At 50.7% G+C, this 22,732-nt stretch overlaps 1 protein-coding gene across 6 annotated transcripts in view; it reads left to right on the top strand.

Moving 5' to 3' along the window:
* Nucleotides 1-22,732, top strand: part of NINL (ninein like) — a 138,129-nt gene that overhangs the window by 80,531 nt on the left and 34,866 nt on the right. For 5 of the 6 annotated variants that reach the window (XR_005376770.1, XM_038570236.1, XM_038570234.1 and 2 more), the window contains 7 exons: nucleotides 1,460-1,630; nucleotides 4,810-4,946; nucleotides 6,197-6,337; nucleotides 11,403-11,577; nucleotides 12,675-12,785; nucleotides 13,360-13,440; nucleotides 20,912-21,041. Coding sequence is in view for 5 of the 6 variants with exons in the window: in XM_038570236.1 (XP_038426164.1) it covers nucleotides 1,460-1,630; nucleotides 4,810-4,946; nucleotides 6,197-6,337; nucleotides 11,403-11,577; nucleotides 12,675-12,785; nucleotides 13,360-13,440; nucleotides 20,912-21,041 (946 nt within the window). In the remaining variant the exon portion in view is untranslated. The remainder of the gene's footprint in view (nucleotides 1-1,459; nucleotides 1,631-4,809; nucleotides 4,947-6,196; nucleotides 6,338-11,402; nucleotides 11,578-12,674; nucleotides 12,786-13,359; nucleotides 13,441-20,911; nucleotides 21,042-22,732) is intronic. The other variant, XM_038570237.1, reaches the window with a different exon arrangement.

Genomic DNA, 22,732 nt, shown 5'->3' with positions numbered 1-22,732 from the left:
TGGTCAGGGTGCATTTGGGTATCTGAGCTTCTCCACACAGCCGCCACGTTGCCAGCCAGTCTTGAGCTGCCCTCTCCCTTTTTGTAAACAGGATCAAATGCCTACTTTGTAGAGCTGTAAAGTACCTAGGATGCCTTAGTGAGCACCCAATTCCTGAGTGTTTATGGAGAGACACAGCTGAGAACAGATGAGGGCTTATGGTCCTGTGAGCGCTGCTGAGGATGTGAGTGTGTGGAGAGGATATGGTGGGCTAGGAGGGGCTGTTAGAGCAGAGCCCTGGAAAGCACAGCTATGGACGTGTGGGAGGAAAATGTTTCAGGCAATGAGACAAGCTTGGAATGTTCGGAAATAGCAAGAGGAGAGTTGAGAAGAGGCCAGCAAGGAGGGGAACCCTGGAGTGTGATGGGAACTCTGGTGACCAGAAAGAAGGGGCTGCTGCTCCTCATTCCTGTCGCCCCAGACAACAACTGCTTGTGCTCCCTGGGGCAGAAAACAGTTTTGCTCGACAGATTCTTATAGCCCCTAAGCCCAAGAGATTTTCTTCCCCCATCTTAACTCCCCAATTCTGGGGCACCTAGTTGGGTCATTTGGTTGAGCATCTGACTCTTTATTTCAGCTCAGGTCTGGATCTCAGGGTTGTGAGATCCAGCCCCTCGTGGGCTCTGTGCTGAATGGGGAGTCTGCTTTTCTCTCTGCCTCTCCCTCTGTGTGCCCCCCACCCCGTTTCTCTTTAAAACAAATAGAGACACATGGGTGGCTCAGTCAGTTAAGTGTCTGCCTTCGGCTCAGGTCACGATCTCAGGGTCCTGGCATCCAGCCCCACATCAAACTCCCTGATCAGCGGGGAGCCTGCTTCTCTCTCTGCTCCTCCCCCGACTCATGCTCTCTCTCTTGCTCACTGTCTCTCAAATAAATAAATAAAATCTTTTTTAAAAAATTAAAATAAATCTTTAAAAAAATAAAACTCTCCAATTTTGTCAGCTGTGAGATGCATCTCTGAAGGCTGGGGAGATGCATGACTGGGCCATTCCACCTCTTCTTTTCAAGCCCATCTTGGATTTCTTTCCCCAGGCTGGATTTCCTAGCGCTGGCATGCGCCTTCCCCAGCTCTTCCTTTGAGAAGCCAGGTGCACACCATTTCCGAATCAGGGGAGAGAGTTTAAGACCCCTTCATGTCTCCCACTAAGCAGCTTGTGCTGACCAGTTGGGCCACACGGGTGCTAGGATGTGTTCCTTGGCAAGGCCTCTGTGGACGGTAGGAAAGCAGGCCTCAGGCCAGGTGTCTGGAGGCCTGGGTTCAGACCACCACGTCACTGGTGAAGCCATGAGGATGTGGGCAAGGGGCCGACGGTCACTGTGTGAGCTGTTCTTCTCAGGCCTCAACCAGACAGCCGGAAAATCTGAGGCATGAACAAGAGGCCCACGGGCTCACAGGCATCTTTGCTTTCCCCTCACACAGGTCCTGGAGGAGGGCGGCTGCCAAACGACCACAACATCGTCCCTGGTGTCCGTGTGCTCAGGCCTGCGCCTCTTAGGCAGCATTGATGACGGCACTGGCTGTGCATTTCCCGAGCAGCTCATTGCTCTGTGGGCCCAGGAGGGGATTCAGAACGGCAGGGAGATCTTGCAGGTCTGGAACTGGTCACTCGCAGTGGCCCCTGGGGGAGTGTCCAGGCAGCTTGGGGTGGTGGGGAACCGTGGGGCCCTCTGCCCTCCCTCTCAGAGGCTGGACAGAGAATCCCAGGCACACAGGGCCTGTGCTCTCTGCGGAGAACCCCATGAAGGAAAGGCCTGTTTCTTCTTTATTTCTTGCTATTAAAATATAGGAGATTTTAACTTAAGATCATAAATAAGAGGTAGAACAGTCTGAAGCAAATCCATCTGAAAGTAGGTTTTGGCATAGTAGACATTTCCCTCAGTGCACTGCTAGCCTTAGAGATGTTCTGTGTGCCTGAAGGAGGGAGGTCAGTCCCAGAGAAGGGCAAGAAATTGCTTTCCTTGTGATGGAGATACTGGATGTCACCATCCCAGTAGTCTGAGTGTTTCCATGTTGTTGAGGCCAAGCTCCACAGGGAACCTGGATTTTATCAGAGCCACCTGCTGGCCTGGCCGAGCTGTTCCTCTCCCTGCATAAGCCTGACCTGCCCACATCCTCTCTCCAACGTGCGCTCAGGGCCATGGAGGGCCACCCTGTCCTGCTGCCTCCTCCCAAGTTTCTGCATGCTCTTTGCTGGGCCGGCCCACAAGGCTGTCTTCATGCAGGGCCCGTCTAACCTCCCAGGGACACGGGCCCAGGGACACATGGCCAGACCCTTATGCTTTGGAAGGAGCTTGCTCCAGGGTGGCCTAGGCAGGTATGCACGGGGGCCGATCAAGGGTTAGAGAAGAACACACTGCTGGAAGTGCATGCGGTGAGCTGGACTGATCTGCTTCATCTCCAAAGTTCACTTTGTGTTGTAGAAAAAAAAAGTGTGAACTGTATAGGAAAATATAAAAGAATAAAAGCCTGCCCCTTTTTACTCCCATTCTTCAGGGTGGCAACCTGACGGTTTAGTGGCAGTTCTGGGAGCCCTTCCCTACACAGAAATGTATTTTTAGATATTTCAGCTTTACATGTAAATTTTTTCTGTTCTAAATATTGGCATTTAAAATATATACTTACATCACATCTGCTCCTGTGTTGGTGTTTCTTCATAGGCTAGATTCCTGAAGTTACATGTTTTGACTCCTGATAGGCTTTGTCATATTACCTTGGTGATCAGGACCACAGGCCACTGCCCCAGCAGGAGCACCAAGCACACTGTGCCTGAAAAGGAAAGGCCTTTCTCTGGAGAAGGAAGCACCCAGCTGGGTGAGCCCTCAGCCTGGACACGGTCGCATCCAATCCCAGCTTCTCAAGACGACTCCTGGCCATTTCAGGGGGCTTCTTTATGTAGGCCCTTGAGAACGCTCTGTGAAGAGGCCTGGGATTGGTTGTCTGTCCCTCCTCAACAAATCACCAACTGAATTATACCTTTAAGCACACTGAGCATTCCCGCTGGAGCAGCTTCTGTGGGTCAGGAATTTGGGAACTGTGTAGTAGGTGATTCTAGCCCAGGGTTTCCCCCTAGGTTTGGCACATGTATTGTGAGGGTCTGGCGGGCTGAACTTCAAGTCAGCAGGCTGATGCTCACTGTAGCAGGAGGCCACCATGTCTTGCGCATGGCCCTTTCCTAGGGATGTTTGGGCAGTGGCTTCCCTAGAGCACTCATTGATCAGCGGGGCCTAAGAGAGAGCGGGGAGGAGGTCATGTCTTCCAAGCCCCAGCCTCGGAAGGCATGTGCTGTCACCTCCTTGGTGTCCTGTGGGGTCACCCAGATTGGCCCTGCTGGGTGTAGAAGGGGAATACCTGGATGTGGATGCCAAGAGGCAAGGGGCATGGAGCTGGCTGGAAGCAGGCTCCTGCCCAAGCCATGTAGTTTTGAGGACTCCTTTCTTTTTCTTTCTTTCTTTTTTTTTTTTTTAAAGATTTTATTTATTTATTCATGACAGACACATAGAGAGGGAGAGAGAGAGGCAGAGACACAGGCTGAGGGAGAAGCAGGCTCCATGCGGGGAGCCTGACATGGGACTCGATCCCGGGTCTCCAGGATCAGGCCCTGGGCTGAAGGCGGTGCTAAACCGCTGAGTCACCCGGGCTGCCCTGAGGACTCCTTTCTTGATCAGGAAGCTGCTACTGTGACCTGTTGTATGTGTCCTCTGGCTGGTGCCATGACTGCTGAGCCGTCAGTACTTGTGGAGAAACAGCTTGAGCTTCCCAGTCCCTCCAGACCTTCACCCTAATGTCCTGTCTCTTCAGAAGTGCTCTGGGACGTGGGGGAGCCGTGGGAATTTGAGTCTCCATTTTATAAGTTCTAGAAGGGAGCAGGCCTCATTCCCACATGTGAGCTGGGAATGCTGTGGCTTTTCTCTGCGAGCCCTGATGTGTGTCCTGCCTGCCTCTGGACTGGAGCCTAAGTGTTGATTTTTTTGACATCATGGAAAGAAGCAGAGGTCAAGAACACTCAGCACTAGAAAAGCAAATGTAGCAAAGTGTTTGTTACTGTCAGCTGAGCGGAGGGGTCTACCTGGTTTATTGTCACTGTGGTATAATACATATAAATTGTTCTATTCTCTTATTTTCAAAACCCTGAGGGGACAAGAACGCTGTGTTCTGTGCAGTGCTGGGCTGTGGCTCATCTGTTGGATTGTTTTTCCACCCATCTGTACACATATTTCACAGAGATTCTATTAATTTGAAATGATAAAAACTCAACTCTAAATGGTTTAAGCAGAGGGGACATAGGGGCTCACTGGGGCAGGCACTCGGGAGCAGGTGTCCCAGGGGTATCACCAGGGCTCTTCCATCTGTCCTCTGCTCCCTTCTCAGTGACACTGACCTCTGGTCAGGTCTTCTCATGCAGCAGCCAAGGCCAGCAGGCTCTGTACAGTCTTGCTTCACAGGGAGAAAGGCCTCTTCCCGGGCCTCCCATCAGTTCCCTTGATGTCCTCTGCCTGGAACGTGCCCCTTCTGTGTCAATTCCTTTTCCAGGAAGAGGGTCTCAGTCCCTCCTGGGCCACATCCACCCTGGTGAGGGGTGGGGGGAGAACTTTGCCTTGTCAGGGATGATCGGGGAGGTAAGGCCAGAATCCCATGAGCAGGGGCAGACAGAGGGCAGGTGCTGCCTACAGGACAATATGGGTCTGGGCCTTGCCGATTCTTAGGAAAGCCAGGAAGTGTTTGGAGAAGTCACACATCCTTTCCTGCCTGATGGGCTTTGTTGTTTCCAGAGTCTTGACTTCAGTGTGGACGAGAAGGTGAACCTCTTGGAGCTGACCTGGGCCCTTGAGAATGAGCTTATGATGGTTGGTGGTGCCACTCAGCAGGCGGCCCTGGCCTGCTACCGCCAGGAGCTGAGCTTCCGCCAGTAAGAGCCCAGGGTGGTTGGGTAGGGGGGTGGGTACAGCTGGCCAGGCTGCCAGGAGGGGAACCCTGCCCTGGGGGCAGGGGTTTGACACCACCTTTGCCACTGGCTATTCTTTTGGTGGGCACTTTTGTGGGGACAGGGAAAGAGCAGAGTGTTCCCTGGGCCTGGAATGACATCCCCATGTGTGTGGTTTGAGTGGGGTTTCAGGACCCAGTGGCCTGTTCAGTAGCTGTGGTTTGGGCTTTTACAGCCACAGAATTTCAGAGTTACTGGCTTGTCTTTATATTTGGTGAGAAGCTTACAAACTGATATCAGGGTCTTCCCTTAGCCCCTTTAGCAAGGTTCCCAGCGGGCATTTGGACCTGACACATCTTGCTGACACTGGGGCTCTTGGGTGCAGAGGCAGAAATCCTCCAAGTGGCAGGGGTGTGCTCCAAGAGCATGTTGAGGGCTCGTGGGCTGGGGCAACTGGCAGGAGAGCAGAAGAAAATGTTCCTCAATGTGACCCCCAAGAGCAAAGTGACAGGGTGCTGAGAATGCAGACCATTTTAGTTGGGTTCGGCTTTCAAGTACTGAGTACTTGGGTCATCTATCTGCTCAGCAGATGAGCGTAAAGATCATTTTTGTGTTTATTGATGTTCCAAAGCTACAGGAAAGAAATCATGATGGCTAAGCCTTCTGACCAGAGGCAGCTCAGCAAATAGGACCCCAGAAAGACTGTGTCTTGGGAGGATGGAAGGAGATAAGCTCTGTCTCCTTCAGGGGGAGAAATGGTCACCAGAATAGTAGGTGCTGGGGCTGTGTGCAGAGCCTCGGTGGGGCCTGCTCTGGGTGACTCACCTAGATGCCAGGCTGCAGGTAGTGGGGGATGACCAGGCAGGATATGGGTGGCCAGCCTTCTCCCCTTCAGGTATCCAGTCCCAGATTAGGTGCTAGAGATTCCTGGGAGAGGAGACAGGAAGGGGCATGGATAAATTCTCACTTGTTCTGGGCCATCTGGAAGTCTGGCACACTGTTTCAGACTTCTTGGTTCAGAAACTTTCTGGAAACCTTCCTTGGCAGGTCATGTAGCTTCTCTGTCGTATGTGCATCTGTAAAAGGGGCATGGTAATTCTGGAAATCATCTTTAGGAGATAGCTGCTGGTGGCAGTGAGGTCAGAGCATGGCACCCAGTTAATGCAGCCCCTTTTATCATTCATGCAGACACGGGGCAGGTGTCCCCATCTGACCCTGTCTCCTTCCTGTGACAGGGGGCAAGTGGAGCAGATGGCAAGAGAGCGAGACAAGGCGAGGCAGGACCTGGAGAGAGCTGAGAAGAGGAACCTGGAGTTTGTGCAAGAGATGGATGACTGTCACTCTGCCCTAGAGCAGCTCACAGAGAAGAAAATCCAGTAGGTCCTAGGGTCGTACCCAAGCCCATAGTTGCAGCTCCTTGGCAGCTGGGCAGTAATTCCCCAGCCTTGGCTAAGGGAGGTGGCGGTGGGTGCAGGGCTGCTTCTAGCCAAGGCTGGGGTCATGAACTTGGTGGAGCCGAGGCCCTCCTGCTTCACCTGAGCCAGTAGAAGTCTAGAAGGAGCACGTCTGGGGATGTCCCTCCTTGAAAGAAGGGGGAGGGGTGCATTTAAACAAGTAGCTATGCTCTCTGTGATGCGGGGACATGTGCGGGAGCATCCAGCTCTGTGTGTGCCGGTCCACTGCAGGCAGTGCCTTCGTGAGGTATGATGGGCCAAGCAGAGCCCTGGGGAATGGGCTGCTCCATTGGTCGGGCTGGTGGCTGGACATCAGAGGGAGGGGTCTGACCTTTTATGGACACAGAACCTACCCCTCTGGCTTATTAGCCAAATGTGAAGAAATCTGGCCCCCGAGGACCTCCTAGGCTGGGGCGTGCAGAGAGGCTTTCCATCCCATTGTGGGGAACACTCTATGTTAGGCTTCCCTCACAGAGCTCACCTGGTTCTTCACTTTCTGGAAACTTTTGTCACCTGGAGTATCCCCTCAAAGATAGCAAAAGGTGTGCACTGTGGAAAGTCCAGTGTGCTCTACTCAGCTCTTGGTAGTAGCAGTGGCAGGGGCACAGGGAGGCTCCAGCCTTCCCTCCTCGTCCTCCCTCACCAGCCCTCCTGTGATCTTGGGTGGACGGAGCCCTTGAGGTTCCTCATCTGTGAAATGGGAATGGTGACAGGCCATCCTTTGCACAAGAGGGCGCCAGTCAGTATGTGTGCACCTGTCATGCCTGCAGGTTAGCCATGTGGGACCTCCGCAAAATGTGTGAGCAAGAGAAGCAATACTCCAGGTAGTATACATGGTTTCAGTGGGCAGAGGACTGAGCTTGTAACAGGCCGTCTCATTCCTGTGCCTCCGAATGTTCCTCTCACTGTCGTGTGTGGTTGTGGCACGTGAAGCTAACATGTCTCTTGCACCAGCCCTGCCAGCAGTTTGTGGGTATTGTGGCCTGCGGTACATGAAGTCCCCTCTTGCATGGCCCTGGGCAGTGGAAAGGCCTTCACGGGGACCTTTTCCCTGCTCCATCTGCCTTACTGCAGGTTTCTGAGCACCATCCCAAGAAAGCCTTGCTCCTGCCCTGTGTGGGGACTGTCGTGGTTATAGTTACAAAGCCCTCACCGCAGGACCTCGTGACTCACCGTGGGAGGGACTGGAGGCACCCCAGGGTGCAGCCAGCTTTCCTGGGGCTCCACGGGTCTGCAGCACGGCCACAGGGGATGGAGGGTTTCATGGCTACATAGAGCCTGTTGATTGTGTCGACCTAAGCAGTGACATTGAAGCCTAAGAGCCATGTTCACCAGGGATGCCGGGCCCTTCATGAAGCAGCCAGAGGTCTGGGGGTTGCAGAGCTAGTCGGCCCTTAGGCAGGAGCTTCTATCCAGCCTGTGAGACTGTTGAGTGGCAGTGCCCCTATTATGTGCCAGGCATCCTGACTTACCAACTGTGGTTTTACGCAAATACTTGGCTATTTAGCCTAATTTTTCAGCTAAAGAAACAAGCTTGGCAGCAGTACAGTAGCTTGCCCATAGTCACACAACCAGCGTGGCCCAAAATTTGAAGCCAGGTGTCCTCTCCTTATCTCATGCTGCCTCTGAGAGCATAAGGCCCTGGTATGCTATGTATTGAGAGTGTAAGAAGACGAAACATTAGGCAGGAGGAACTCTGCAGGGTAGAGAGCTTGTCGCCTTCCCAAGCTGGGGTCACCTGGAGGCACATCCCGCTGTGCTAGGTCAGCACCCCAGGGCCCCACTGGCTCACCCTCTCATAGGACCCGTGTACTAGAGGTTTCAAGGGAAGGTATTGGCTGTCCCTATTGGTCTATGGGGGCACAGGCTCTGGGCCAAATAGAGCTACATATCTGAGTCTACAGGCCTCTGGAATCCCAAAGGCCTGAGATGCCCTTTCCTTACTGGTGGTGACTGGGAAAGGTCAGATGCAGCAGGCTGAGATCCTGGTCTGCTCAGCAGCGGAAGTCTACACCTCCCTCTGCCTGGTGTGGAGAAGAAGTATGCAAGAAATGGCGTCAGGGGGCCTAGTGTGAAAGAGTGAGAGTGTGTGTGGCTGTGTGAGTGCACACGTATGTACTCACTTCCACTATTCCTGTATGAAAGACTCTCATGGAATAATGGTAATATTCAGGAAACCAAAACATTAATTTTCAAGAATATTTCCGATCTCAGGCGCCTGGGTGGCTCAGTTGGTTGAGCATTTACCTTCAGCTCAGGCCTCAGCGGGGAGCCAGCTTTTCCCCCTTCCCCCTCCCCCTGCCCCTCTCCCTGCTTGTGCTCGCTTGTGAGCTCTCCCTGTCAAATATATAAAATCTGTAAAAAATATGTTTCCAGTCAAACCTGAGGAAATAAACAAACAGGGTCAAACTGTATGGAGGTGTTGGTAAGGCCATGGTGCCTAGGGTGGGAAGACCGGCCCTGACACCTTGACTTTTGTGTGGATGTGCTGAGCCACCCTTATCTCAGTGTGGAACATGGATGATGTTGATCACAGAGGAGCATTTAGTTACAAAATAACTTATTTCTGCTCCTGTCAGCAATCCACAGTCTGCATTCAGCTGATTCCCTGGTAGCATCCAGCAACAAGCCTCCCCATTGACCTCTTCTTGCTGAGCCAGTTCCTGCTGGTGGAGCTAGAGTGTTTCATCTGTTGGCTCTTGAAGCTATCCGTGTATGATTTTGCTCACTTGATATGGTCTCCTTGATTCCCTGACCTCACAAAACAGAGTCAGCATGGGTTTCCACAGAGTGAGACTATGATTAAAAATTAGGAACTGAAGGAACCTTGGAAGAAGCCAACAGAGTGGTTGCTAGCACATTGTTTCCTTTCTCGGTGCTTCCCCTGCCTCCTCGTGGCTCTCCCAACAGCGTGGGTCTGTTAGACTCACCACTGACTTCGCAGGCTTGGGATCCTACCTGAGCAGGAGCCACACTGATTGTGGTGCCTCTAAGACTGTGGGTGGCAGCCTCATTGGGACCCTGGGGTTAGAGGGCCCACACAGGCCTCTAGACCTGGAGCTGCCTGAGTCCCAGACGATCTTCCTGTTGGCCCTGCACTGCCACCTACCTACCAGCCCTTGGCTCAAGGGAGAAAACTCCTTTTTAAGGAACTGTGTCTGAGAGCTAAATGTAAGTTGGTTTTAGATAACCAATTTAGGTAACAGAATTGATTTGCTTCAGTCACGGCATGTTATGCTTGATTCTCTCCCAAGCACATGGGAAGAATTTTATGATGTCTTTCTTGGGGTCAGAGAATCACAAACTTGAAAGGCTTATCTTGGTCTGAGAATCTGGCCAAGGGAGACACGAAGGCCCCATGAGTAATGGAGCATTAGCAGGAGTTTCTAGAAATAGCTTTTATGGCTGTATTAGGTTTTTCTTATTACAAGAGTAATAAGTGATACCAGTTCATTGTGGAAAATACAAGTAAAAATAAAAATAAAAGCAGAAATTTCACCCAGATGTTATCACTTCTGATGTTTTTATGTCCTTCACTTTTTTTTTCCATGCACATAATTATTTGGAAAATAATTGTATTATTTTGCATTGTATTGTGTATTGTAGCACATATGCTTTTGTGATGACTTGCAGAGCATCCCATTATGTGCGTCTGCCACATTTTATTTATCCATTTTCCTTTTTTTTTTTTTTAAGATTTTATTTATGTATTCATGAGAGACACAGAGAGGCAGACACACAAGCAGAGGGAGAAGCAGGCTCCATGCAGGGAACCTGATGTGACTGGATCCCAGGACTTCAGGATCATCCCGAGTCGAAGGCAGACGCTCAACCCCTGAGCCCCCAAGGCTTCCCTCCATTTTCCTTTTGTTGGATATTTTGAAAGTTTTTAAAGAATGGAGTGATACAAATAGGTGTTGTTTTTTTTTTTTTAAGATTTTATTTATTTATTCATAAACACAGAGAGAGAGGCAGAGGGAGAAGCAGGCAGGCTCCATGCAGGGAGCCCGATGTGGGACTCGATCCCAGGTCTCCAGGATCACACCCCAGGCTGTAGGCGGCGCCAAACCGCTGTGCCACCGGGGCTGCCCCAAATAGGTGTTTTCAAAACTACCCCAAGGTTTGTGGAGTGTTACATTAGCTAGATTCATCTGACTGTTTTCCCCTAAGTAACAGCTGTCCTTTCTCTATCTCCTTTCCTGCCGGGTGTTCTTTCCTTGAAGTTCTGAGATGGGAAAGTCCAGATTGTGTGGAGGGGGCTGGGGGATGAGCCCCCAGTGTTCTCTGCTGAATTATTAACATTGCCAAGCCCTCTGCTGAATGAAGCAAGAGTTGTGCCCATCTTCATACTAGAGAGACTTGGTTTGAGAAATCCTGCTAAGTATCTGTTTCAGTGATAAAACTAAGATTTGGCACTTTTTTCTGCTGATATAAATGGTTCTTACAAAAGAGTAAGGAAGAAACTGAGGGTGGGGGGAATGCCTCCTACCTTCTCCTCTGATGGCTTTGGGAGCACTGTCCATAGGTTTTATGTTGCCTGTGTCCTGCACAAGAGGCTTGCTTTGGTGCACATTTGGTTACCTGGGGCATTTGATGGCTGTCCTGGTGTGGAGGTAGCCGGAAGGCAGAGGGCATCAGAGAGGTCTACCCCCAGAGAGCATTGGCTAGCTCACTCCAGAGGCTCCAGGACCTACTGGCTTCCCTTGTCACCTCCCCCGGCCCTGGACAGTGGGGGTGCCCACTGTCAGGCCCAGGGTAGGGGGAATTTAAAGGAGGGCCCCTGTGCTGTTTAGCTGAGGTTCAGTGACCCCATATGTCCAGCAGGAACAATTGAGTCCCAGACAGTGTAGCCAACTGCCATGGGCAGGAAGGTTCCAGGGAAGAAAGGCCGTGTTGTCCAGGAGATGTCCCTGGAGAGGTGGGGGTCAGTGTGGGTCTGGGGGGCCCCTTGCAACCCAACATGGCATGTTCAATGTGTGCCTCACAGGCACCTGGAGCATGGGTACCGGGAAAGGTTGAGCCTCCTGAGGTCCGAGGTGGAGAGGGAACGGGAGCTGTTCTGGGAGCAGACCTGCCGGCAGAGAGCTGTGCTGGAGAAGGACCTGGAGCGCCTGCAGGCCGAGGAGGCCAGCCTCCGGGAAAAGCTGACCCTGGCCCAGAAGGTAGGTGGGGAGCAGTGTCTCCCCAGGCTGTTCTACACTGAATGACAGAGATGAGGTTGCCTAAGGGTTCATCCTCCCAGACCCCACATTTTCCTAGTCAGGGACTGAATACCTTCTAGAAACCTTAAGTTTACATTTCCATGGTCAGAAAATGCCTGGGATTTCCAACCAAGAAGTGTTTGCTGCAGTCACAGAGATAGCACACTTCTCAGCCAAAGCAGAAACGTCTCTGGCTTTTCCACCAGAGGCATTGCCCCTTCCTTCTCTCTGGTCATGGGGGCAGCAGGGCAGGTCAAGACCCGTGGGGCTCCTATTCTCTGCTCTGGCTCAAGGGGACAGTGGTCAGGGATGGTCAGCCCCAAATAGGTGTTTGGGGCTTTGCTGTGCCCCTGCCCCCAACCCCCGGAGACCAGAGCATCTGTGAGGTCAGCAAAAGACCAAAGCTTACATCCCAGCCTGCTGGAGTCCTGACTGTGTAGCCTGAAGCTCACAGGGTTTTTGGGCTTTGGTGAGTGTCCTGCGACCCCCAGCCACCCTACATTTGGTTCCATCCAGTGAGGTGTCCCCCAATTCCTCCTGTGCTCCTGCCTTCCTCCTCTGCTTCTAACATGGAGCCTGCAGATTCTTTCCACATCTGCCTGTTTCTTGCCTCCCTGGGGGAGAAGCCGAGTCCTTGCCCTGTGTCCTCACTGCTCTTCTCACTGGTTTCCTGTGTCTCTGGGCACTGCCTTCCTCCTCCAGGGGACATCTGAGCTCTGTGCCGTTTCAAATCCCTCATTTAGACAGTGGCTCAGAAAGGATTGCCCCCAGCCTCTTCTTGTGTTACTCATGGACTTCCTGAGCGTTCAGGGCAGGAAAAGAAGGTGCGCTGGGGGAAGTGACCAGCACTAGTGAGGCGCTCCGCAGGTTGGTCCCCAGCACAGCCTCCCCTGCAGGTGCCAGGGCAGTGAGCACCAGTCAGGCTGCATTGGCAGGAGTTTCTTCCTTGCGTATGAGTGCTGCTGGGAATAAGTCTCTGACCCAGAGGGGAGACCGGCTGCCCCCAGCTCTGTCCTCCACTCCCAAAGCCCAGAAAACTGCTGGTTTGTGTCTTGTAGGAAAACAGTCGATTACAGAAGGAGATTGTTGAAGTTGTGGAAAAGCTTTCAGAATCAGAGAAGCTAGTCTTGAAACTGCAGAATGACCTGGACTTTGTGTTGAAGGACAAGGCAAGTCCTTCTGCTGATTCTTAGTCTCTGGGCACGGGGTAAAAGGTGTCAGGGACCTGAAAAAGATTACATAGGTGAGTGAATATGTTGTTTTCTAAATTTTACAATTCCAGAATGCAGAGCAAATCATCAGGGTGCCTTCCGTTCTGTTTTCTTCCTCTTTATGCCAGTGCGGGGGTGCTGGTATGCTCTAGTGCCACCATGCCTGCTGATCTTGTAGTGATGGGGCCAAGGCCAGCCAGTGCCAGCTGCACAGACCCCAGTGATGGGTTCTCAGTGGCGAGGGGCACAGAGGATAGGTGAGCATGGAGAGGTCCAGGCAGGGAGCATCCCAGGCAGCCAAGGCAGGAAGGAATGCACCCCAAGCTCCAGTTCGGAGTAGGACCACCCTCTATAAATTCAGAGCATCCTTTCGCCTTGAGATCTTTTAAACGAGAGGAGGGAGGAGGAGGAGGGGTGGAAGGCTATACCTGGAGGTGCTGAGCCCAGTGGAAGGAGCATGAAGGGTGATAGCACACATTCTACCTGGTCTGAGGTTCTGTCTGTCATTTTCCTGTGCGGGTTTGACTTTTAGCTGGAGCCACAGAGCATAGAACTCCTGGCCCAGGAGGAGCGGTTTGCAGAGGTCCTAAAGGAGTATGAGCTCAAGTGCCGGGTACGTACCCCACCCAGCCTCCTTGCCATCCTGAGCCATCACATGCCTTTGTCTTGCATTGGGGCTGTCGCTTTTGTCTTGGGTGCATAGGGCCCTCATGCCCCTCGCCCCACACCCTGAGTCCCCTTTGCAGCAAGGGCACTGGTGCTGGGGGCTGTGCCAGAAGGCCACATAGCCCTCTTCCAGCCATGCCTACTAAGAGTGGAGTGTGGAGCCCGTGACACAGATGGGTGGTGCAGGTCATCAGGGTCCGACTGGTGACCTGCAGACCTGAGCAGTGGGTATGCAGGCCCCATACGTTGCCCCCCTGCCTGGAAGTGGCCTGTCATTCTTGGCAAACCACATTCCTGGACTCCACACGGAGAGTAGTACAGCGTGGGTTGGCAGGAGCATCTTTTATGAGCAGGGCAGGTGGAGCCTCTGATCTGGGCCCATGTTCTACTGATGGGGCCTCCAGATCTCAAGTTCCACAAGGGGCTGGCCACGGTTGCTAGACTGGCACCTGTCCTGAGATCCCTTCAGTGTTTCCAAAGTTCCATGCTGGGAGACCCACCAAGGGCCTTATTCAGGTAGACACACCACAGAGCAGGGCACGGGTGATGAAATACAATGCCAGGGATGCTGGAACGTATCACGACCCTATTACACTCTTAAAGTTATCCAGGACCTCAACAGAGGAGACATTATTGCGTGATATGAAGGGTCTGTTACCAATTCACTTCTTAATGATTTCCCTCCAAATTGAAGTCAGAATTCATTTTGTTCCTGCTGCACGTGGCTTTGGCAACACCAGAGGATCAAGGTGAGCCCGTGCTGTTCTGGAGTGGACGTGACCTGCTTCTTCCTGCCCAGTGCTCTTTCCTCTGCTCCAAACCCTGGACACCAGGGTGCCCTTAAAAATCCTGTGTGTGGTCAGCTATGTCACCCTCCTGCCTGCCTCCTACTGGGTGTGTGCCGGGCCAGGGTTAGGGTCTGTCATGCTGGTTGGATTGCAGTGACATGTTGTGTTTCCTCCCTCCGTTTAAGCTTGTCACCTTGATTTAGAGCCTATAACTAACCATCAGTGAACAATTACCTTAGTGCACTGGAGCTTTCAAACATGCATAAACCCCGTCTTTCTTTCACAGAACTCTGTTACTTAAAGAACTATGACTCATTTCACTTCTAGTTCTTGAAGTTTGACTTTTTGAAACGTCAGAAATATTGTACAGGTTAGTGTTAGTTAATCCATGTATTTAGAAATTGGCCTTTCCATTTTTTTTTCTTAAGATTTGATTTATTTATTCATGAGAGACACAGAGAGAGAGAGAGAGAGTCAGAGACACAGGCAGCCCAACATGGGACTCGATTCCAGGACTCCAGGATCAAGCCCTGGGCCAAAGGCAGGCGCCAAACCACTGAGCCACCCAGGGGGATCCCCTGCCTTTACATTTTTTGAATATTTTTTGGTTGTTTCAAACTTACATTTAGAGCATAAAAAAAAGATATTTTTATTGGAAAATGATTTTTTAAAGATTTTTTTTTTTTTTTTTTTAGATTTTGTTTATTGGGCAGCCTAGGTAACTCAGTGGTTTAAAGCCGCCTTCAGTCCAGGGCGTGATCCTGGAGACCTGGGATTGGTCCCACATCGGGCTCCCTGCATGGAGCCTGCTTCTCCCTCTGCCTGTGTCTCTACCTCTCTCTGTCTCTCATGAATAAATTTTTTTAAGATTTTATTTATTTATTCATGAGAGACACAAAGAGGCAGAGACATAAGCAGAAGGAAAAGCAAGCTTCCCACAGGGAGCCTGGTGCGGGACTCAATCCCAGGACCCTGGGATCATGCCCTGAGCCAAAGGCAGATGCTCAACCACTGAGCCACCCAGGTGCCCCTAGAAAATAGTTTCTAATACATGAGTTACAAAAGTGAAAACAGTGGCAGGGACACCTGGATACACTATACCCATATTCACCTGTTGTTTATGTTTGATTCTACGTGTACTCTTTGCATACTTGCTCACTCAGTGTGCCGTGGATGGATATGAATGTGTACACAGTTATTTTCTGAACACCCGAGGGGGATGCCATATCCATAGTTGGTCAGTGTGATCCGAAGAGCAGGCACCAGAGTTGATTGATTGTTGAGTGTTCAGAATTTTGCTGGCTTCTTGTTAAACTTTTGATAGCTTCAGATCAGCTGTGGTGGGAGTTACTTACACCACAGAAATGTACGAAAGCCAAAAGTCTGGGCTTTTCTTCCTGAAGACCCAGCTTCCCGGTCTGCCTGACTGTGGCACACTTAGTAACTTGATGACACCCGGTGATACAAAACCTTAACCTGTTGGTGGTCTTTCAGTTTTGTTAGGTTAACCCTGACCCCTGTAGTACAGGATCTAGTGTCGGGTCAGAGGTTGTCTTTTGTTGTCATGTCTGTGTAAGGTCTTTCAAGCTGAAACATTGGGCCATGTGTGGAGGTTCCTCAAAGAGTTAAAAATAGACCTGCCCTACGACCCAGCAGTTGCATTGTTGGGGATTTACCCCAAAGATACAGATGTAGTGAAACGCTGGGACACCTGCACCCGGATGTTTATAGCAGCAATGTCCACAATAACCAAACTGTGGAAGTGGCCTTGGTGCCCATTGAAAGATGAATGGATAAAGAAGATGTGGTTTATGTACACAATGGAATATTCCTCAGCCATTAGAAATGACAAATACCCACCATTTGCTTCCACGTGGATGGAACTAGAGGGTATTATGCTGAGTGAAGTAAGTCAGTCGGAGAAGGACAAACATTGTATGTTCTCATTCATTTGGGGAATATAAATAATAGTGAAAGGGAATATAAGGGAAGGGAGAAGAAATGTTGGGAAATATCAGAAACGGAGGCAGAACATGAAGACTCCTAACTCTGGGAAACGAACTAGGGGTGGTGGAAGGGGAGGAGGGCGGGGGGTGGGGGTGACTGGGTGATGGGCACTGAGGGGGACACTTGATGAGATGAGCACTGGGTGTTTCTATATATTGGCAAATTGAACACCAATAAAAAATAAATTTATAATTCTAAAAAAAATAAACTTGTGTGGACAATTTAAAGCTAAAAAAATTAAAAAGGGGAAAAATAAATAAAAAATTCCTTTAGATTGCTCATTACAAGTATATAGAAATACAAAAAAAAGAAAAAAAGAAAAGAAGAAAAGAAAACGACATAGACCCTGGGCTTATAAACAAGAGAGTAGTTCCCACAGTTCTCCAACCCAAGTGGTGAGTTAGAGACAGAGACTACTCCAGCGGCAGGGTGGCCTCACGGGGTCACTGTATTTGTAGGAACAGGGAGATGGTGGGGAGTAATGAAAACAGAGCCAAGCTGGGGATGAATATTCAGAGGGTGATTTTCACATTACAATGAGGCGGGGGTAACTGGCAGTCACTGCTGGCACTTTCTGAGTCATTTGCACTCAGGCTTCTTCAGATGTTTCTGTTTCCTTTTCAGCAGTTTGTTAGTGTGTTTCTAAAAGGTGAGATTGACCTGGAGGCAGAAGGCTCTAGGAGTTTGGCTCCTAGACAGTTTAGTTCTGGACAGTTTGGAAGAAGCTTCTGCTACAAATTTCCTGAGCTCCTGGGGTCAGGACTGGCCTGGTGTCTGGTGCGAGCTCCCTTCCAGGGGCTGCTGGAAAGCTGGCTTCCCCGGGAGTTCCCTGGGGTCTCTAACACAAGGACTGTGATCCTGTTCTTGAGGCTCCACCCTCAGGATCTGATTTCTTCCCAGTGGCACCCCCCCCCCCCTTCACCTTAGCTGTTAAAATTTAACATGGGAGTTGGGGTTAGGGGGAGGGCACATCCAGACTATGGCACATTCCCACAGCCCTTGTCTCTGACATGGGTATTTTTAAAGTGATACTTTTAAACATTCTTATTTTGTGTTTTTCTGATACTTCTTTGGATTAAATTGAGATTATTATGTGTTCTTAGATGGACAGCACAGGTGATGCTAATTTTTGGTCAGCTGGTCAAGGTGTTGCCTGATTTCCCCCTGTATAATTACTGGGGTTTTTTTCTCTCATACAACTAATAAGTGGTCAGTGGGGAGACATATAAAGACCACGTAAACATTCTGCTCTTCATCAGAATTTTCCTTGGATTTAGAATGCACTTCAATCTTTACCATGATAGTTGCAAAATGATGATGTCCCAAGCCTAGCACCCATTCCACATCTATCATTTGACGCTTGGAGGTCTCCTGTGAGCCAGAGAAATCCTGCTTCTCTGCTGTTTGCTACTAGAGCATCACTGCCTCTGGGCTGACCGTGTTTTACACTCAGCCTTCAGAGGTAGAGGTAGAGATAGCCTTTGGCCTTCCCCGCAGGGTATCACTGACCCTTTCCAAGGTCTCTGCTCTGTGTTTTCCTGTAATTTGTGACCAAGATATTTGTTAGCCAGGAAACCATGCTTTCCCTTGTTGCAGAATCCTCTTCCTACTTATCATTTTAACTTTTTGTCATCTCTTTCAGCTCTCTGTCTCAATTTTCTTGCTGAGGCTGCCTTTGGTTAAAGGGGAATGTAAAATGTTAATCAGAGTTTTCTGTGGCTTCATGTTTCTGCCATTGCCTTGGGTAGACACTGTAATGGAGGAGCATGTCCTTGTTCGGAAACTCCAAATGCAGATTTTCCCTCTCTGCATTTCCACAATTACAGATGGAATGCTTTTGTATGTCTCTAAATTCACATGTTGAAGTCTGTTCCCACAATGTGATAGTGTTAGGAGGCAGTGCCTTTGGAAAATGATTAGGTCATGAGTGTAGAGCCCAGCATAAGGTATTAGTACTTTATATAAAGTACCCCAGAGACCTCCCCCATCTGTTCCATCACGTGAGGACACAGGAAAGACTGCCGTCCATGAACCAGCAAGCCCTCAGCAGACACAGTCTGTTGGCACCTTAATTGTGCATTTCTAATCTCCAGAACTACAAGAACTAAATTTCTGTTATGATAAGTCCTGTCTGTGGTATTTGGTTATAGCAGCCCAAGCAGCCTAACCCCTAACAGATGTCCCCACCATTGCCCAGCTCCAGGTGGTTCTTCATCCCCCTTTATGTGTGTGCTCGCTCAGGCCTTGCTTGTGGCCCCCGCCAGCCTACTGGCATCACCTTCCTCTCTGATGCTTCCCAGTGCTGCTGGTGAAATCCCACTCTCCTCTCAGACTGGTTGCCTTTCCTTGGCACCCACAGGCACCCCAACGAAATATGAGTCCCTGTGAAAATACACAGTACCTGGCTCCCCAGCCCCACCAGGCACCCCTTGTGTAGAGTGAGGACCCATGGCTCGTCCAGGATGGTGCATGTCACCCTCATCAGTTAGAACTAGACATGCTCCCTGATGTGTCCAGGGAGCAGAGAAGTCTGCCCAACATAGATCGCACCTAAGAGAACCTGCTTTTTTGGCATTGCTGAATTTGTGGGATATGTGTAAATTTTCAAAATACCCAATACAAAGTACACATGTAATTTTAAGTTTTCCCATAGGCACATTAAGAAATGTAAAAAGAGGGACGCCTGGGTGGCTCAGCAGTTGACTGTATGCCTTTTGGTTCAGGGCATGATCCTGGGGTTCTGGAATTGAGTCCTGCATGGGGCTCCCCTCCTTCTCCCTCTGCTTATGTTTCTGCGTATCTCTCTTTGTCTCTCATGAATAAATAAAGTCTTTTTTTAAAAAAATGTAAAAAGAAATAGGTGATTGTGCACCTGGGTGGCTCAGCAGTTGAGCGTGTCTGACTTCTGCTCAGGGTGTGCTCTCAGGGTCCTGGGATCTAGTCCCCCATCAGGCTCCCTGCAGGGAGCCTGCTTCTCCCTCTGCCTGTGTCTCTCATAAATAAATAAATAAATAAATAAATAAATAAATAAATAAATAAATAAATAAATAAATAAATTCGTTTAAAAAATCGGTGACATTAATTTTAATAACATTTTAATTCAATATATCCACATTGTTACCATTTCAATATATAATCAATATAAGCAAATTTTTAATGAGATATTTTATAGCCTTTTTTTGGAATCTAGTCTTTTAGCATCAGTGTAGACTTTAGGCTGCTGCACACCTCAGTTCACAGTAACTGCACCTGAGATGCTCGGTGGCCTGTGTGGTGAGTGCTGTCTCCTTGGACACCCCAGGGTTAGAGCAGCAGTGACCACAGGCTGTGTAGGAACTAGGAGGAGCATGCTCTGCTTTGCAGACTTGTCCCGAAGCTCTAACATTCTGGCCCAGCCCATTCTCCCTAGATAGAACTGCTCCCTCCATGGGCAAACTTATACATTTGTCTAGGAGTTTTTGAGTGAGATGCAGTGATCCTGTGTGAATCTATGCTGTTTATAAGATCTGTGCAGTGAGGCTGCCAACAAGAGGGACCTTCTCCAGGGGGAGATGCCATCATAGCCCAGGCACTGGCCTTCAGGAACAGTTTTGGGAAGATTAGGTCTATTCAATGGGAGCTGCCCAGAGGGGACACTCAAATAGGATTCAAACACCAGAGAGGGTTGTGGAGCCTTGATGTACCAGGGGCTGGGCCCTGAGTCCTCTCCCTGTGGCCTTGGCTAGCTTGGGCTTCCCCGAGAGGGAATGTCCCACAAGGAGAAACTGGCTGAGAGCTGCACTGTTGGAAGGTGTGGCGTTACTTGTACCATCCTGCAGGCCGGGGCAGCCATAGGCCTGGTGGGGCTCCAGGGAAGGAGGACATAGATGCAAAGTTGTGAGTGGACGTGGCAACACACACAGCTGTGAAACCATCAGAGAAAATGGCTATAAACTCTACACTTCCTAGCCCTTTAAAAATCAGGTGATGGGGGGTGCTTGTGGGGATGTTTCATTCAAGTGTGAACAGAAGTACACTGGTTGCAGATGAGACCCTTCCCCAAATCCCCCCACTTCCCCCTGTGTGCGTGCTCACCCAGACACTGTCCTCTCTGTTTGATGTCCTCATCTTTGCTCTGTGGCCCTTGGTCCAAAGCACCTGGTACCCTCTGGGCTTAGTAGCTGTAGAAAAAACCCTGTGCAGAGGACAGAATCCCGGGACACATCCCAAGACTTGCTGCATCACACCCACGGCACAGCACCACTGTGCTCTTACACAGAGCACCTGGGGTTTCAGATGTTGATGGTTCTCTGTATTCTCTATGTTTCTTCTCAGTTTCTACTCCACTCTGTGTGCATGTGTGTGTGTGTGAGAGAGGGGGGAGAAAGAGAGAGAGAGAGAGAGAGACCGCCCCTTCCGTATATCGGGTGGTTGAAAGTGGCACAGGGCATTAGCAAGTCAAGAGCATTGCTTTGGTTTGGTTCATGGGTCATTAGGAAACTAGAATGCAGGTTGAGTGTGGTATGCTGGAAGGCAGGACCTGACACCTGGCTGCCCACTTGGGGGGTTGGCTCCACTGCTCTGCTCCCCATGGCTCCTCAGGTGGCCGCAGTGGCTGCAGGGGTGTCTGGCTCTACTCTGCAGGACCTGCAGGACCGCAACGACGAGCTGCTGGCTGCACTGGAAGGCCTGCGGGCACAGCTGCCCTCAAGTTGGCATGGCCGGCCCCATGCACAGCCAGAGGAACAGCTGCTCCCTGGACACGGCCCAGCAGGTAGGAGCCCAGTCCTGGGAGGTGACAGATTGTGCGCTCCCACTCTGGGGGACCAGAGGCCGGTGGCCATGGGGGTCTGTCTGCCCTCACAGCCCAAGCTTCCCCCCTGGCCTAGGCATGGCATGTCAGGCTTCCAAAGGATCACATGCCCTTCAGCCCACCACCCATGGGAGAATGGCCTGTAACCCCAAGTCAGGGATAATACCCAGAGCCCCAAGGGAGGTACAAGAGGGTGAGGTTCTGCCATTTGGGTAGAATGGGAAGGTTAGGATGACCTTGTAGTGACCTCAGGAGAGGCATGTCCTAGTGGGTCTTGGGTCGCAGGAGAGGATCCAGAGATTCCCTAGGGTGAGCGTTCAGCATGGGTCAGATGTAGTCATCTAGGGAAGGGAGGGCTGTGAGTGAGCAGGGCGGTGGTCTCCCAGCCTCGCTCAGATCATCAGGTCTGGTCTTGGGTCTGTGACAGGTCAGAGAGGGAGGACAAATGTCTAAAATGTGTCAGGGACTCCTGATGCTCACAGAGGCCTCATGTGGGCTCTTGCAGACAAAGCTGGTATTTACTGCCTGCATAGTGTGAAAGGGGCTGGGGCACCCTGGAGGGCCCACTCCACCCCACTGTGCACAGAACTGACGCTGAAGGAATTACTTGAGAAAGACCGGGGCTTCACGCTCCTCAGTTCTTCAGCCTCTGAGGTTCAGGACAAACTCCAGCAGGCCCCAATACCCTCTGTGTAAGTGTTATTGGCTGCTTTTAGAGACCAGAATTGGAGGGTGGGGTCCAGATGACACAGCTGTCTTTCAGGTTTCCATGGTCCTTCCAGGACAGGGTGGGTTTGGCTGGTAGCCACCTCTCCTGGCAGTTGTGTAGGGTGAGCACTATGCAGGTTCACATGCTGCATGCGGCTCCCCATGCAGCTCCATGCTCACTGCTGGTGGGGGGCCTGTCAGGGGGCCACTGGGACTGTGTGGCTCCCAGCCACCTAACCGCCTCTACTGACCATATATCATGGCAGAGTCAGCCTCTTAGAGCTCCCATATTGTCCTAAACCTGTTTACTTAATAAAACAGGAAAAAGGGGGGGGACACCTTGGTGGCTCACTCGATTAAGACTCTTGATTTCGGTTCAGGCCATGATCTCAGGATCATGAGATTGAGCCCTGCGTTGGGCTCTGCCCTTAGCACAGAGTCTGCTTGAGTTTCTCTCCCTCTCCCATTGCCCCTCCCCTGTTCTCTCTCTCTCTCTCTCTTGTTTTTTTAAAAGATTTTATTTATTCATGAGAGACACAGAGAGAGAGAGGCAGAGACACCAGCAGAGGAAGAAGCAGGCTCCCTGCAGGGAACCCGATGCAGAATTCCATCCCAGGACCCCGGGATCACACCCTGAGCCGAAGACAGACGCTCAACCGCTGACCCACCCAGGCATCCCTCTCTCTCTCTCTCAGATAAAATAAAATAAAGTCTTTTTTTTAAAAAAGAATAAAGTTTTTACCTAAGAGAGCCAACATGGGAACCAAGTGAGGCTTTCTGTGTGCTGAGTCCAACTTGCTCAGTCCCTTAAGGGGACCCCCACAGCATCTTTAGTGGAGTCTCATGACTTCCGACAGCGGCAGTCCTGACTGTCCTCAGTTGGACGTGTTGGCGTAGGGCCAGCACACTGGATGGTATCACATTCCCAGATGAGGTGGATAGCC

Source organism: Canis lupus, chromosome 23 (genome assembly GCF_011100685.1).
Source record: "Canis lupus familiaris isolate Mischka breed German Shepherd chromosome 23, alternate assembly UU_Cfam_GSD_1.0, whole genome shotgun sequence".
NCBI classification, from domain to species: Eukaryota; Metazoa; Chordata; class Mammalia; order Carnivora; family Canidae; genus Canis; species Canis lupus.
The sequence above is the reverse complement of the archived record's forward strand: the minus strand, read 5'-3'. Positions and strand labels throughout refer to the sequence as shown.